The sequence below is a fragment of the Vipera berus genome (assembly GCF_964194415.1).
Source record: "Vipera berus genome assembly, chromosome: 3".
Classification (NCBI taxonomy): Eukaryota; Metazoa; Chordata; class Lepidosauria; order Squamata; family Viperidae; genus Vipera; species Vipera berus.
Genome location: NC_138204.1, coordinates 189,716,638 through 189,731,990, shown reverse-complemented (window position 1 = coordinate 189,731,990; position 15,353 = coordinate 189,716,638). Strand labels below are relative to the sequence as shown.

General features: G+C 36.7%; 2 protein-coding genes across 2 annotated transcripts in view; one reads left to right on the top strand and one right to left on the bottom strand.

The window, feature by feature from the left end:
* Positions 1–993: 993 nt before the first annotated feature.
* Positions 994–6,792, top strand: LOC308665126 (uncharacterized protein C8orf88; the record flags this gene model as incomplete). Its single annotated transcript, XM_081322792.1, has 5 exons — positions 994–1,060; positions 1,167–1,258; positions 4,076–4,160; positions 4,647–4,753; positions 6,745–6,792. The coding sequence occupies 5 exons, from the start codon at positions 994–996 to the stop codon at positions 6,790–6,792; spliced, it is 399 nt and encodes a 132-aa protein (XP_081178918.1).
* A 6,159-nt stretch (positions 6,793–12,951) lies between these two features.
* NECAB1 (N-terminal EF-hand calcium binding protein 1) overlaps positions 12,952–15,353 on the bottom strand; it is a gene marked incomplete at both ends in the record, with an annotated part of 37,454 nt that continues 35,052 nt past the window's right edge. The window contains 3 exons of the mRNA XM_081325613.1: positions 12,952–13,037; positions 13,648–13,739; positions 14,393–14,467. Of these exons, the coding sequence (XP_081181739.1) occupies positions 12,952–13,037; positions 13,648–13,739; positions 14,393–14,467 (253 nt within the window). The remainder of the gene's footprint in view (positions 13,038–13,647; positions 13,740–14,392; positions 14,468–15,353) is intronic.

Genomic DNA, 15,353 nt, shown 5'->3' with positions numbered 1-15,353 from the left:
AAAACCGCAGAATCCAAAGGCAGAGAGAGAGCCAGCTCCAAAGTCAACTTTGTAAAAAAAAAAAAAAAAAGAGAGAGAGAGAGAGAGAGAATCTGTGGTCGATGGTGATAATGATGACGACAACGACGAGGATGGATAGTAACGGCTGCCGCCAGGCTCCCTGCGCGCGCCTTTAGAATACTGGCGGCTGCTGAGGAAGCGATTAGCTGCTTCTCCGCCATAAACATTCGGGCCGTCACTTAGCCGGGCTGTCCCGTCCGGTTCGCTCTCGAGACCGCTCTAGCGCTCGCGGGAACGGCCGGCGCTGCTCTTGCTCCCGGGGTGAGAGCGCAGAGTGCTGGTAAGCAGCGCTCGCTAAAAAAGAGAGGAGGAAGAAGGGGCCGTCGACCAACAAAAAAGTCGAACGCCATGACCCCAGAAGACAGAGAAGTGCCGAGGCCGCGCCAGAAAGGGGACCACGCATGTGCATGGAGCGCGTGTGGAGCGTATGGCCCCCTAAGCGGGGGCTGCGGCGGTTTCTGCTGCCTGCGCTGTTCGAAGCTGCGAAAATATTTTTTTGGTTTAAGTGGTTATGAAGTACGGCCATTCTTCCTTTTGAACTTAGAGCACTTTTATGAAGCCCCTCAGAGCGTCCGCGGTTTCTTATGGTTCCCAAAGAGCTCGCTTTCTCGCTCTTAAATTTTAACACCTATCAAACTCCGTGTGGGGTTTTGAGTGGAGGCGTCTTGAAGAGTTTCACAGACATACAAGGCCAGTTCCCATCTCCTCCATTGTGCAGCCTCGTGCTAGGCCAGGCCAGCCACCCCGCTAACTTTTATTTTTTTTTTGTGGACGGGATTGGTGGGTAGGAAAATGGAAGAGGGTTTAGGTCAGGACTTAAGTACTGGGCATGGCGTTGGTCATTAGTACACTTTTGAGTAATCACCCAGTTTCCCATCTGTATATTTTGGGGCTGTTTATTTTCCAGCATGGCATCTCCAAGTATTTTAACAAATGGAAACTAAGAGATTGATTGGTAAGCACCTCCAGCCAGCAAGATCTCTGTGCTTCTCTTCTCGTGGTAAGTACCTTGATCACCTCAAGTATTTGTGTAGAAAACACAACATTAGAAGGGCGCTCAACATATTAATGAAGAACTAAACCTATTACGGTACTTTATTTTACAGCATCCTTAGCCACAGTATCAACAGACTCTGGAAGCTTTCAGGCTGACTTTCCGTGCAGTGCTTCTGTCTTTTTACATAATGAAATTAGTTCAGTAAGTATTATTTCAGTAAAACAGTAAGAACAAAAACCCCTCTTTTACTTGAACCTGACACTATTGATAAGCTAGATACTGTGATTTGTAACAATGTTTGGCTAGTTTAACAAGCCAGTGTCACATAACCCATTACTTGAACTTGTTTTGAAATACCAGATTTTAAAATGATAGTTGTGATTATCTTGAATTTTAAACTACTAGGATGAGAGAACTTTGATTCAGTCAGTGTCAGTCAGTCAATCAATCATTAAATTTCTATAACCATCCATCTCAGCCAATGATTGGGTGGCTTACAAGTGAAAAAACAATTACAATTAAAAATACTAAAAAAATTAAAACAGTAAAAACATCTGGATTAAATATGTGTAGGAGCAGAATTCTAGGCCAGTTAGCAATACAGCCAGAAAATGGGGCTCTTAACACTCAGCACCCTAGCATGGGAACATAGTCAGGTTTTTAGGGCCTTATGAAAGACTAATAGGCCATTCTGATATACGAAGGGAGGATGTTCCATAGAGCAGGGGCCTCTGAAGAAAAAGTTCATCTGATCCCCACCAGCCAATATTCGGTACTTTACTGTACCTACCTCAAATCAAAAAACTGGTATAACTTTTCCCAACTAACAAATTCTATTAAAAAGGAAGTTTTTGTGAGCTAGAGCTAAATGATGTATGATTTAAATTGGTAAGAGGCAGGGAAGAATGAAATAAGACAGGTTGGTTAGGCACGTACAGGTTATATGTTGGACAGATTGCATGCTATATGAGAGGATGTGTATATGTGGTGTCCCAGCCATTGGAGATATTGCTCATGCTCTTTTTTTTTACTTTCAACTACAGCACGGGTGTCAAACTCACCACGTCACGTGATGTGTCACAACATATCATGGCTCTTTTTGCATTGCCGGCAATGGGATGGGCGCAGCTTTGGTATAATGAAATCAGCCCGCAGGCTGGCAGTTTGACACCCCTGAACTACACTATAGAACCCTTAGGCTTAGATGTTTAAATCCCTACTTGAAAGAACAGCCCACAGGGATCTGAATTACAGACTGTCCTATTTCCTCTTGGGCTCTAATGAATATATTGTGAACAGAACTGCTAAGTTTATACTGTAGTTAAGGCATTCAAGCTAAGAACCCATTATATCAAACAGATTGGGGTATCCTGCAAAGGTCATACAGTATACTTAACTGAATGTTGATTCTCTGTATTTACCTCATATTTATTTTATTACTGTATTTTTATCTATTTTATCTAAAATTAGATCAGGCACTTTTTTATATGATCAGAAGACTAATCAATAAACTAAACTATATTGGAGAGATTATGAGTACCTTATCAACTCACAGTTACAATGTCTTAAAAACATTTAAAAACAAGTTTGTTGCATCATTTTGAAAGAGCTATATAGCATTTAGAGGTCCTCTAATAAGATGTATTTTAGTATGTGGGCATTTATTTAATTTTGTTTTAACTTTTGTAATCTGTATTTTTATTCTTGCCCTGTTCACCGCCCTGAGTCCTTCGGGAGAAGGGCGGTATAGAAATAGTATTAAATAAATTAAATAAATATATGCCATCATTTGCCAGCAGTGGCCCTCAAATAGCTCAGGCTTTGGAGAAAATAATTAACGGATAGAAACTGATATCAGGAATCAAAAGAAAGATTAAGTAATATAGAGCATTTCAGCTTCCAGGGCACACTACTGCAGATCTCTAACCATTTTGCAAAAATGAGATTTTAGCAGCAAGAATGAATGAGAAATCAAATATCAAAACGTTTCTGGCTACCTCAAAAGGAATGAGTTTTAACACAGGTATATCTGTCTCACATGTAAGCTATATCTGCATAACTTTCTTCCGTCTCTTAAACCCCCTTATACCAATTTAAATCCTTTACCAAACTGCCCATTTTGGCTAATGTAGACTAATATGATTCTCTTCCTACAATGTGCATACCAAATTAGTACATAATTTGTAACATCTACACGTAGTCTTCAACTTACGACCATAATTGAGCCCAAAATTTCCATTAATAAGTGAGTCAGTAGTTAAGTGAGTTTTGCCTCATTTTACAACCTTTTTGCTACAATTGTTAAGTGAATCGTGGTCTAAGTGAATCCAGCTTCCCTCATTGATTTTGCTTGTCAGAAATCCACTGAGGTTACAAATAGTGATTATATCATTACCGGACAGTGCATCTTTCATAAAGATTCACTTAACAACTATATAAGTCATTTAACAACTGCAGTGATTCTCTTAACAACTCTGGCAAAAAGGTTAAATGGGGGAAAACTCACAATAACTAGCTTGGTTAGCAATGGAAATTTTGGCTCAATTGTGGTCATAAGTCAGGGTCTACCTGTATCTTGTCCTTTCAAAATGTAAATGGTACATAAAAACAGGTTATAAGAAACTTTGACAATTTTGTGGTGTCTGCTCTGACAGTTTTATAGTACTTTCTCATGTATGGCTGTGAAAATGTGATAAATTTGAATGAATCTTGTTTTTGTTTTCCTTCCATGCTGTATATAGTACATAACTTCCAACCTCATGGATCTGTATTATGGTTAATGTTTGGGTGTTATGGTGAACCAAGTATAAAATGGTGTGAGGTCTATAACTGAAGTGTTTTTGTGGTGTTCTTCACTATTAAAATTACATGTGGTATACATTGTATGTATGATTCTGTGTATAATACCTCTTGCATGAATTATCAAAAGTTCTTAGAACCTTGTAAAATAATATACAAAACATGCATATAGACATATATGCACATTAGAACATAATATGTATGTACACTTTATTTTAGATATGTAAATCTAATGGAATGCTGGTTTTAAATGACAATATGATTCCTAGTCTGTCAGTGCAGCATAAAAATGAAATCACAAAAGGTCAGTATTAAAATTTTAAAAATGAAGAAATACACAAAATATATTTCAGGTTATATTCTAGCAATTTTCAGTTTCAATTAAATATTTGAAATTTATCTGAGACCTTAAATGAATTTTTATTCAAGAACTCATTTAGCATACCATGCTTACAGCAAAAGTGGTATTTATATTTCCGGAGCTCAAGGGATAAGCCATATAATGATTGCATGTCAATCCAATCTCTTTATAACACTAGACACTGAACTTTAAAACAGGGTATAAATTACTATAACTTTTAGTATAGAATGCATAATCATAATTCAAATGATAGTTATATAACCATGCAGAACCATATTTTGTTGTGTTTAGTAATAGGAATACAGATTTGCTAACTAAAATTCTTCTGTAAAATTGTTTGTAAAAAAAATCTAGCTGCTGACTTTCATTAGAAGATGCCTGATTTATATATTCCTATCACTTTTCAGTAATAAATTTTTGTGTTGGCAGAAAGAATAACATATAGCAGAGATTTCCTTCTGAAACTTTCAGGGGTTTCACTTGCCCAAAAGAAGCCAGAATTTCTTCCTGATCATCCTATTGTACTGGAAAAGCCAGTAAGTATTTGAATTTAAAACTGAATTTCTAGAAATAATTTCGCTGACATTTAAATTGGTAGTACAGATTTATTATATAGTAAAGTTGCAGCATAGGTATCCATTTTTAATCACGATGACAAAATGATGATGCAGATACCGTAATTTCTTAACAGATTAGTTATCTCTGGTTGGAAAGTTTAGGAAAGAACCACATTTCTACCACAAATGGTAATTGTTGCTACTTACTATATTACAGTATTTTATGAATAAATGAGAAGAAATCTAAATATATTACACAGATATACTCTTGACCAAGAATGACCTGCATACAAAATCTAAGCAAAGTGCATTTTGTATATTTCATGGTATTAAAAACAATTACCTTTTAAATATAAAAATAAACTGTAAATGACTGAAATGAATGGAATAAGGCCATGGATGTCTGAAGGCTTTAGAATTAATACATAAAGTAACAGGTACATAAAGTTCCAGCCTTTTGTAAATTTACTGTGATATTGGACAAAAATATATGCCAAAATAAAACTAGAGACATTAAGTCCTTCTAAACTCTTTCCCACTGAAATATTGGAGATGGGTTTTATAGTGAAAGTAGAATTATATGTAATGCCTATGTGAGGAGACATGAGGAAAAGTTTCAGTAGCAGCTGCTCAAGCTTTGCAAAAAGAATGTTTCTTTAACTGGGAAAAGAAATGCTTTGATTCTGATTTGCAAAGTACCTTTCTGCATAACACAATTTTTTCCTGTTATGAATTTCTGTAAGCCCAAGAACTGTTTTTTCATATTTTTTCTATTACATGAAGTATTATATGAACTGTTTAGATTGAGTTATTGCTTATAATTCCATAACTGTGCGATCATTCACACAGTGGTTATAAATACACAAACTGTACCTGTGATTAAAAATGCCTGTCTGAATACAGGTAATCTTGACTAATGACAGCAATAGGGCCTGGAATTCCCATCGCTAAGCGATGCAGTTCTAAGAGAGAGAATGCAGGAGTGCAGCAAGGATCAGAAAGATGCTTGGGAGTGTGTGAGGGTCAGAGAGGGTACACAAGGGTACAGGTGAGGGAGGGTGCATAGGGGTGCAGAAGTGGCCAGAATAGCATTGAGGGCATGGGGCTGAAGGAGGGTATTTAGGTGAGAGAGACTTACCTCAGTGACTTGTGACCTTCCCTACCACCCTCCCCATTGACTTTTTGGGGATGCTAGCACGGAAGGTGGCAAAGGGTGATCATGTGATTGTCGGGTGCTGCAGCCGGTTATAAATGCGAACCAATTGCCAAGTGCCCAGCTCCTGATCACATGACAACAAGGGTGCTGGGGTGGCCAGAACTGGTCATAGCCATTTATTTAGTGCCATTGTAACTTCAGATGGTCACTGAACAAATGGTCATAGGTTGTGGATTACCTATATATCTTTCCAGTGATAATGGCTTCTGGGCTAATAGACTGTCATCTAATTATCAAGTATCCTGACATTTCATCAGCAGTTGTGCCTGGCATTTTCTGAGGTGACACTGATCTGCTTTGTAGCACATTTCTCAGAACTCCTAATTAGACCATTGCCTATTACTTTGGAACTCATCACTATTAGATTGACACTGGCTGTGAAAGCCTGCATCAGTATATTAGTATAGCTTTATTTACGAGAATTGAGAAGAGAATGTCTAAAATAACTTTAACCGCATTGGGTGCAATTTGTGGAGTGTAAAGCTCTGAGAGTTGCCAGTATGGAATAGTATTCTTCTGGATGTCCTGTTACACATTCTTTTATCCCTACATACTATATTGTTAGAATGCATTAATTCATTGTTTGCATATTTTTCATAGCTCTTTTATTTATTTATATTAGAGATTGAGTTTTTAAATAGTTTTCAGTTTTATCTTGAGATGATTCAATTTAATAAATGCTAACATATTTCAAAGCTTCTTTAAATATGTAATGTTTTCTATTAACCAAATGTCTGGGGCTTTTGTTTTGTAGAAAAATTATTGTTTATTACCTGCTACAAGCAATGATAGATCTTTCTGAAGATAAAGAATGCGTCTCTTTTCACCATTTAAAAAAAATTAAGGAAAAGTGATCTGTAATATCAATAGACTGAATTTAGATGTAACTTTACAGTTGGTGTAATCATCAGTAAAACTATATTCAAGCAAAAATGTATGTGAATCAACTTCAACTCTTGTCTGATTTTGAACTAGTATTATATTAAATATTTGTAGTGATAGATAAAGGAAATAATTGCTGAAGTGAAGCAGGATCATTATCACTTGTCAAGTTTTGGGAATGCTACATATAAAAATAAGTTGCAGTAGATTTTACATCCTAATAAGTGTGAGGCTCATTCCATACCATTTATTATAGCAAAATGCCAAGCGTTGGGAACATGCCATATGTTTAACTGCTATAAACTGCTCATATCTAGTGGCTATTTGCATTTTGACTAGATGCCAAATATCATAAACTAAACTGAGTTGGGGAACATGGACACACACATAGCTTCTGTTTCCATGCACCAATCTGCTTGCTAGATTGTAGAATCTTTTTAACATCAATATGTACAAAAAATGGTATAAGAACATGGAATCTTTGAGGATCTTGAAGCCAAATATTTAAGTAGTAAGTAGCAAAACATGGCCATCAAAGATGTGGATTGTCCCATATCCTTATGTCCCAACTTAATTAGTTGCATAGAGGTAATGCCTGGAGGAACATTGTCCATGGGGTTGCGATGGGTCGGACACGACTTCGCAACTAACAACAACAATGCTTGTATGGGGCTGTTCTTATATTACAAATCTTTGTATTTGTTGTTTTGTTAAATGTTTAAAACTTTCAATTCAGTTATTAGGGTTTAGGTGTTACATCATTTTTGAAAGTATTTTTAAAATATTTTAAGTATAAATTATTGTGTTAGCTGTTAATAATTTGATCTCTACATCTGCCATTTTCCACTTCTTTTCCCAGATTTTGCTGTACTCTCTTTTCCACATTTTTTTCTAGCATTTTCCCACAACTGCAGAGTCCACTTTTTTCAGTTCAACCAAGTGTTGCTGTATTTGGTTGTGATAGGAATAGATCAATTGATTTGCCACCAGAACCTGATGTCATGGGTTGACAGAGAGTAACTGGATCAAAGTCACCCAGCCAGCTTTCATGTTTAAGGAGGGACTAGAACTCACAGTCTTCTCCTTTCTAGCTGATGCTTAAGCTTTGGAACTACTAGATCAAACTGGGTTTCACTTTCTTTTCCACATGATAGCATCTAAATTGTTAACAAGATTTTGAATTCAAAGATACATCTAGTCCTCTAGTACAATGGTCCTCCTAACCTAATAAAATGCCATTGTATTTTGTTGCTTTCAGACTTTTCTAAATTCTGCAAATATGTTACATTTGTAATGTTTTTTCTGGTGAACATTGAACCTTGTGTTACTGGTTATGACAGTAAATGTGGAATAGTATTTGCTTTTGTGAAGTTTTTTTTAGTTGCTGTGTATAGAGCAAATAAAGATACATGCTTTCACATAGAGCATTTGAAAGTTTACATACATATATAATAATAATAAAATAATAATAATAATAATAATAATAATAATAATAATAATAATAATAATAATAATAAGAAGAAGAAGAAGAAGAAGAAGAAGAAGAAGAAGAAGAAGAAGAAGAAGAAGAAGAAGAAGAAGAAGAAGAAGAAGAAGAAGTTGGAAGGGACCTTGGAGGTCATCTAGTCCAACGCCCTGCTCAGGCAAATGGCTGTCCAGTCTCTTCTTAAAAACTTCCAGTGTTGGAGCATTCACCACTTCTGGAGGCAGGTTGTTCCACTGGTTAATTGTTCTGTCAGGAAGTTTCTCCTTAGTTCTAGGTTGCTTCTCTCCTTGACTAGTTTCCATCCATTGCTTCTTGTCCTGCTTTCAGGAGCTTTGGAGAATAGCTTGACTCCCTCTTCTTTGTGGCAGCCCCTGAGATATTGGAACACTGCTATCATGTCACCCCTCACCCTTCTCTTCGTTAAACTACACATACCCAATTCCAGCAACCGTTCCCTATGTGTTTTAGCCTCCATCCCCCAATCATCTTTGTTGCTCTACTCTGTACCCTTTCTAGAGTCTCGACATCTTTTTTACATCGTGGTGACCAAAACTGGATGCAGTATTCCAGGTGTGGCCTTACCAAAGCATTGTAAAGTGGTATTAGTACTTCACTTGATCTTGATTCTATCCCTGTGTTAATGCAGCCTAGCACTGTGTTGGCTTTTTTGGCAGCTGCAGCACACTGCTGGCTCATATTGAAGTGATTGTCTACTAGGACTCCGAGATCCCTCTCACAGTTACTACTATTGAGCAAGGTACCACCTATACTATACCTGTGCATTTGATTTTTCCAGCCTAAATATAGAACCTTACTTTTTTCACCATTGAATTTCATTTTGTTAGATAGTGCCCAGTGTTTGAGTCTGTCCAGATCCTCCTGTATTTTAAGCCTATCTTCTGGAGTATTGGCTATTCCTGCCATCTTGGTGTCGTCTGCAAATTTGATGAGTTCCCCATCTATCCCCTCATCCAAATCGTTAATGAAGATATTGAAGAGCACTGGGCCCAGAACAGAGCCCTGGGGCACCCCACTACACACTTCCTTCCATGTAGATGCAGTTCCATTGAGGACCACACGCTGAGTACGGCCTGTCAGTCAGCTACGAGTCCATCTGGTGGTGATGCTATCTAACCCACATTTTTCTATCTTATCAAGTAGTAGGTTGTGATCTACTATCAAATGCCTTACTGAAGTCTAAGTAAATTATATCTACAGCATTCCTCTGGTCCACTAATTTTGTCACTTGGTCAAAGAATGTAATAAGATTTGTCTGGCATGATCTGTTTTTGACAAACCCATGTTGACTTTTAGTGATGACTTTGTTTGCATCAAGGTGTTCGCTGATTTGTTTGATTATCTTTTCCAGAATCTTCCCAGGTATTGAGGTCAGGCTGATAGGTCTGTAGTTTCCTGGATCTATTTTTTTCCCTTTTTTGAAGATGGGAACTACATCAGCTCTCTTCCAGTCCTCTGGTAGTTCCCCAGTGCTCCAGGATCTTTGAAAAATATAGTTCAGTGATTCTGAGATTATGTCTGCCAGTTCCTTGAAAACTTTGGGGTGTAATCCATCTGGTCCTGGTGATTTGAACTCGTGTAGGCTGGACAGGTACCATTTTCTTGCCTATCTTAACTTGCATTTCTATTCTGTTTTTTATGGCACTGGTTTTGGTAGGTTGGACTGTTTTTTCCCTTTGTGTAAAGACAGATGCAAAAAACGAGTTAAATAGTTCTGCTTTCTCCCTATTGCTTGTCACCTTCTTGCCACTTTCCCCCACTAATGGATCAATCATTTCCTTAACTTTTTTCTTGTTTTTTATATGTTGAAAGCTTTTTTGTTATTTTTGACTTTGGTCGCAAGCCTTAGTTCATTTTTAGCCTTAGCTTTCCTCGCTTCATCTTTGCAGGCATCTATCAGACTATTCCCTTTCAAAATAAAATGTTCTACACAGTGTGAAAAAGGAGTAAACACAATAAGCCTAAGAAAATTAAAACACAATAAGGCAAAGAAATTAAAGGTATGTGATAAGAAAAAGAAACAGCCAATTCTAATTGACATCAATATCTTTCCATACTTGTGTTTTTGTTTCATGCATTTCCATATACAGTAGTGTCTTCCTGCCTCCTTTTGAGGTTGTGACTTCAGTTCCATTTTCTTTATCAAACATAGTTATCTTGAGTTTTTAATAGATTACTTTTAAGATCCATGATCCTTGTTGTATTGTATAGTTTAACATTCATTGTAAATTATCCAAGTTTTCAGCCAAAAACATCATATCTCCATACAAGGATATATATTCATATTCTGTCTGATGTCAACATACCTATTCCTTACAGATTTATTTATAAACATAATGTATTTTTTTCTATGACTATAAATATAAAACAGTAAAAGCATTCCAGTTTCTTCACAGGACTTTTTCTGTACACATCTAACATCACTGTACACTAATTTAGTAGACATAACAATGTCAAACATGATGGTAAAAATGAATTTTCAGGGAACTTTACAAAAGAGTAATGCACATAGTAAGCACAAGCAACGCAATACTACATTTAAAAAAGAATCATGAAACTAAAATGAATTTGTAGCATTTCATAAAATATTAATCACAACAAATTTTACAACATGGGATTTTTTTTAAAATGGAAGAATCTATCAATGAAAGAATAGTCATGATTTGCTAACTTCAGAGACTATGATTGTTCTCTGGGTGCTGTTTAACGTAGAGCCTATTTTTAAGAAGTATGTAATTCTAGTTGTTCAGGTTGCACCAAGAAGCTGAAAAGGAAATATATATGATTTAAATAATCTCATGTCAGCAATTTCCAACAACATTTCAAAGTACTGCTTAGTTTTAAAGTAATTTTGCAGCATGTAAATAGATGTTTCACATTATTTAGTTATACCAGAATAGATTAAAATATACTGACATACATAATGTAAGAAATAATATTTACAGAGTAATTGTAGTAGAGTGATATGGGCAGCATATACATTTAATAGATAAACAAACATGAACCCTACAAAATTCCTACAAGATTAAAACATTTTAAATGGCATAATATTAATATATCAATTTGACTAAGACACTTAAAAATTGTTGGGCTTTGGCAGTCTTTTTTATCTGATTATAGTAACACCATAGCTTTAGAGTAAATTACTTCTAATCTGCATATACGTTTATGTATATTATGTGTTGATTTTACCCCCTCTCTTTGGTATGGGGAGGGAGCTAATTAAAATTCATCAGTTAACTCAATAATTTAGTAAAATGCTGTATAGATAAAAATGATTTTTAATGTGGGAATTAGGTTAATCTCATTAGAAAGGTACCATATCTGAAAGAACCCTTATAGATTAACTTTGCCACTTCTGATGAAAGAGATAATGATGGGGGATATTTATAGATCTTAAATGTTGTATGGATACAGAAAAATTTCAACTTTTTTGGTTCTTTCTGGATCAGCACCATCTGACCCATGAAAATGATCCATTAATTCCTTAAATTATATCTGGAGGCATCCATGCAGCAAATCAAACTTAAACAAATCAGCACATTTAAATTATAATTTCTACAACTGTATTCCCTATCAATAAATGCTTTTGAATTATTTTCACTGAATGGAGATGGGTTGGACTCAGTGGCCTGTTCTAACTTTGAAATTTATAGAATCAGAGCAGTAATTCATTTGTACAGAACAAATGTCTCAAGTCAAACAGAACTGGCATCAACTAAGTTTATACAGTCCATGAAATAATATTTTTGTTCTAAAACCCATACAGGTAATCCTCCACTTAGGACCACTATTGGTCCTGGAATTATCATTGCTAAGCAATGCAGACGTAAAGCAAGATGTCATGTGACTGTATCACTTAGTGACCACAATCTGGCACTCCCCATTTCCACTGTAGCCCCAAGAGGCTGTTAAGGGGAAAGAGGCAGGAATCCCAGGTGCAGAACATAGGAGTGCTGTTGGGAGGTGGAGGCCTGCAAAGGCTGGTGAAGGCCGTGCATGAGTTGGCGGAGGAAGTGCAGGGAGGCCAGAAAAAGAATATGTTGCAGCTCATGGGCTTCCTGGCACTCCATGGCTCTAGGGCTGCAAAAAGCCCCTGAGCTGCAGCATGAAGTTCAGCTCCAACCTGGCCCAGCAGTGCACCACAAAGAGACTTCCACAAAGCTGCTGCAGCCCACAAAGCCTCAGTCTATCCTCATGACCCTTGCTGACTTGAGACCCGCTACCCCAGCTGTTCTTTACCATCTTTTTCCTCTTGCTGGTGACTGATTCAGGCACTGGATATGGCTGCAGCCCTGGGATGCCTGCTCCTGCAAAACTTTGCCCCTGGAAGGGCCTCCTGCAAAGCCTCCATCTTGGAAGTATTGCCTTTGCAGGAGATGCTTCCAACAAAAGCTGCAGAGTGTGCACTGAGCCTCTGGACCACCTGTGCTCTGCAGATCCTACAGTTCTGCCAGCACCCCCAAACAGCTTCCATTTTTGCTGGGGAGCTGCTATTGGCTCTTCTGCCTTGCTTGGCAAAGGAGAGCATCTTGCTGTTTCACTGCTTCCTTTGCAGCCAGGCCTGGCAAACTCTTAGGGCAGACAAGGCTTTGCTGTTTTGCTGTTTTCACTGTGCACATCCCAACGCTGCACCCTCACCCAGTACCTGAATCCTGGTCCTGCAGGAAGAAGAAAATAGTAAACAGCTGTGAGAGATAGCGGCAGCGGGGGGCAGCAGGGATATGTACTGCAGGGCACCCAAAAGGGCAGAAATGGGACTATAGGTGGGGGGGAGTCCCTGTAGTTTTATGTGTGGGCGGGCCCAAATTTTGATCACATGACTGCAGGGAAGCTGCAATGGCTGCAACTACAGGGACTAGTCAGTCGATTTTTTCATTGCTGCCATAACTTGGAATTACTGCTGAATGAATGGTTGTTAGTGGAGGACTACCTGTAGGTAAAGTCAGCCATTTTAGCTACATTTACAACTTGGCATGTGTGCAGCTAAGCTGAGCCACTATGTCTTGTTTACTGTTTGCAAAAACAAAGCAAAGCAAAACAAAGTTATGACTAACTTTGGAATTGACAAATACACCTCTGTTAACCTATAATGCCATCCTGTGCATACTTAGAAGCAAGTCCCATGTATCCAATGAGATTTATACTCTAATAAAATTTTCTGAATGGATATTTATTTGCCACTGTTTCTTAAAGTAGAAGTAAATAATGATTGGGAAGAAGAACACAAGGAAATAAACTCTTAAAGTAAAAAAGAAAAAATATTGTTACCAGGAACAAGCATAGTTGTAATGCGTTCTGGAGTCTCCAGGCAATCTACATTACTTCTTTGGAATGACTTGCTATAATTCATCTGAAGATGGCTGGAGAAATAAGTAATATTTATTTTACCCAAACTCATACTTAAAACTCTTTGGTTTACATTTTATAGAATTGAAATGCACCATTAAATTAATCATGAATAATAAAAATAGCCCACCCAAAACCTAGCTGTTCCAACTCACAAATGAATGCTTCAGATGTGCACAGGCTCACAACCACATGGAACTCACGCAAAGAGATGATCTGTGATTAAAGTGCCTCAATGGGGCAAGGTGCAGTTGTGATTTTGTTTTATCACATCTAAAAACAAAATAGGGCATTATGGGCTTTTGAGGTATTTGCTCTGGGGCTTTTATGCTAGAAAAGAGCTCCTACATGTAAAAAATATTGCCATATTAAAATGTTTTCTAAGTTTTGATGAATCAGTATTTTCATCTCTAAATCTATTAGAATCAATTGAATGCTTTTATCTCATTCTTTTACATTGCTTCCTGCTGGCCATGAAAACCTTTTTATATTTTAAGATTCAGTACTGCTGGAATTGGAAGTTGGCATTTTTCAGAAAGATATAAAAGTAGGAAAGTTGGCTCCTAACTGATTAAACCAATTAATGCAGAAGACTGACACACAGTATACTGCTTGTGTTGCCTAAGCATGATGCTGATGAATAATAGTGTTTTAGAAGCCTACTTACCTGTTCCACGCGTTATTTTCCCAAAATTCATAAACAATGAAACAGGATTTGCCTGAAAGTTTCTGGATGGAAACACTAAAATATAAGCACAAAATTTATTTGGATAGAAAACAGCCCATATTGACATTTTATTTATTTAAAAACATTTATGTCTGTTTTTCATCTTTGGATTGGTACAGGCCTTGTGACAATGCCTACTTTCTTTCTATAATATTAAACTAAATTAAAGCTCATTTTTTAATTACCGTGAAATTGATATTTTAAATAAATCATTCCTAGAAGTATAACCTCATATAAAACTGATTGAAAGCAAAAATGCATTTGCAATAAATGATACAGCATTCAGAGGGATGTTGAACCTAAAGCTGAGTAGAGTATGTTTTAGCAAAAAAATAGTAATTTCTTGGCCATTGCATAGCAGTCATGTGAATTGCATGTAACATAATAAAAACTTGACATTTGCTGTTAAACTTTTCAGTAAGGAAATATGTGAACATATGGATAATTATTTTACTGATACTTAAAAAAAGTGAAATACTGTTAGTTTTTGAAAAAATGAAGAAGCATTGAACTTAACCTCCCCAAATCTGACGGATGGGAGTACATAATCTGATATCTAAACAGTACACAAGGAGTATCTCTTGGAACACACAATTCCTTATTCAATTGGTAAAATTTGTAGGAAAGCTTATTTCCTTGGGTATTTGACGCTCAGATAAATGAAATGGAAACAGTCATGTGATGATGCTTTATATTCAGCTACTTAATTACAACAAAATGTCAAATTTGAGAATTGCCAGCGGATGGCACCATATACATAGGAAATAATACATAAGATTAAATGGAAATGTCCCTTAGTTTTCTGTACCATCATCAAATTACTGATGTTAATTATTTTCTCACTTAAATAATAATTTTTAGTAAAAGTGTTGTAATCCTATTTCACTTACATTCTTTTGTT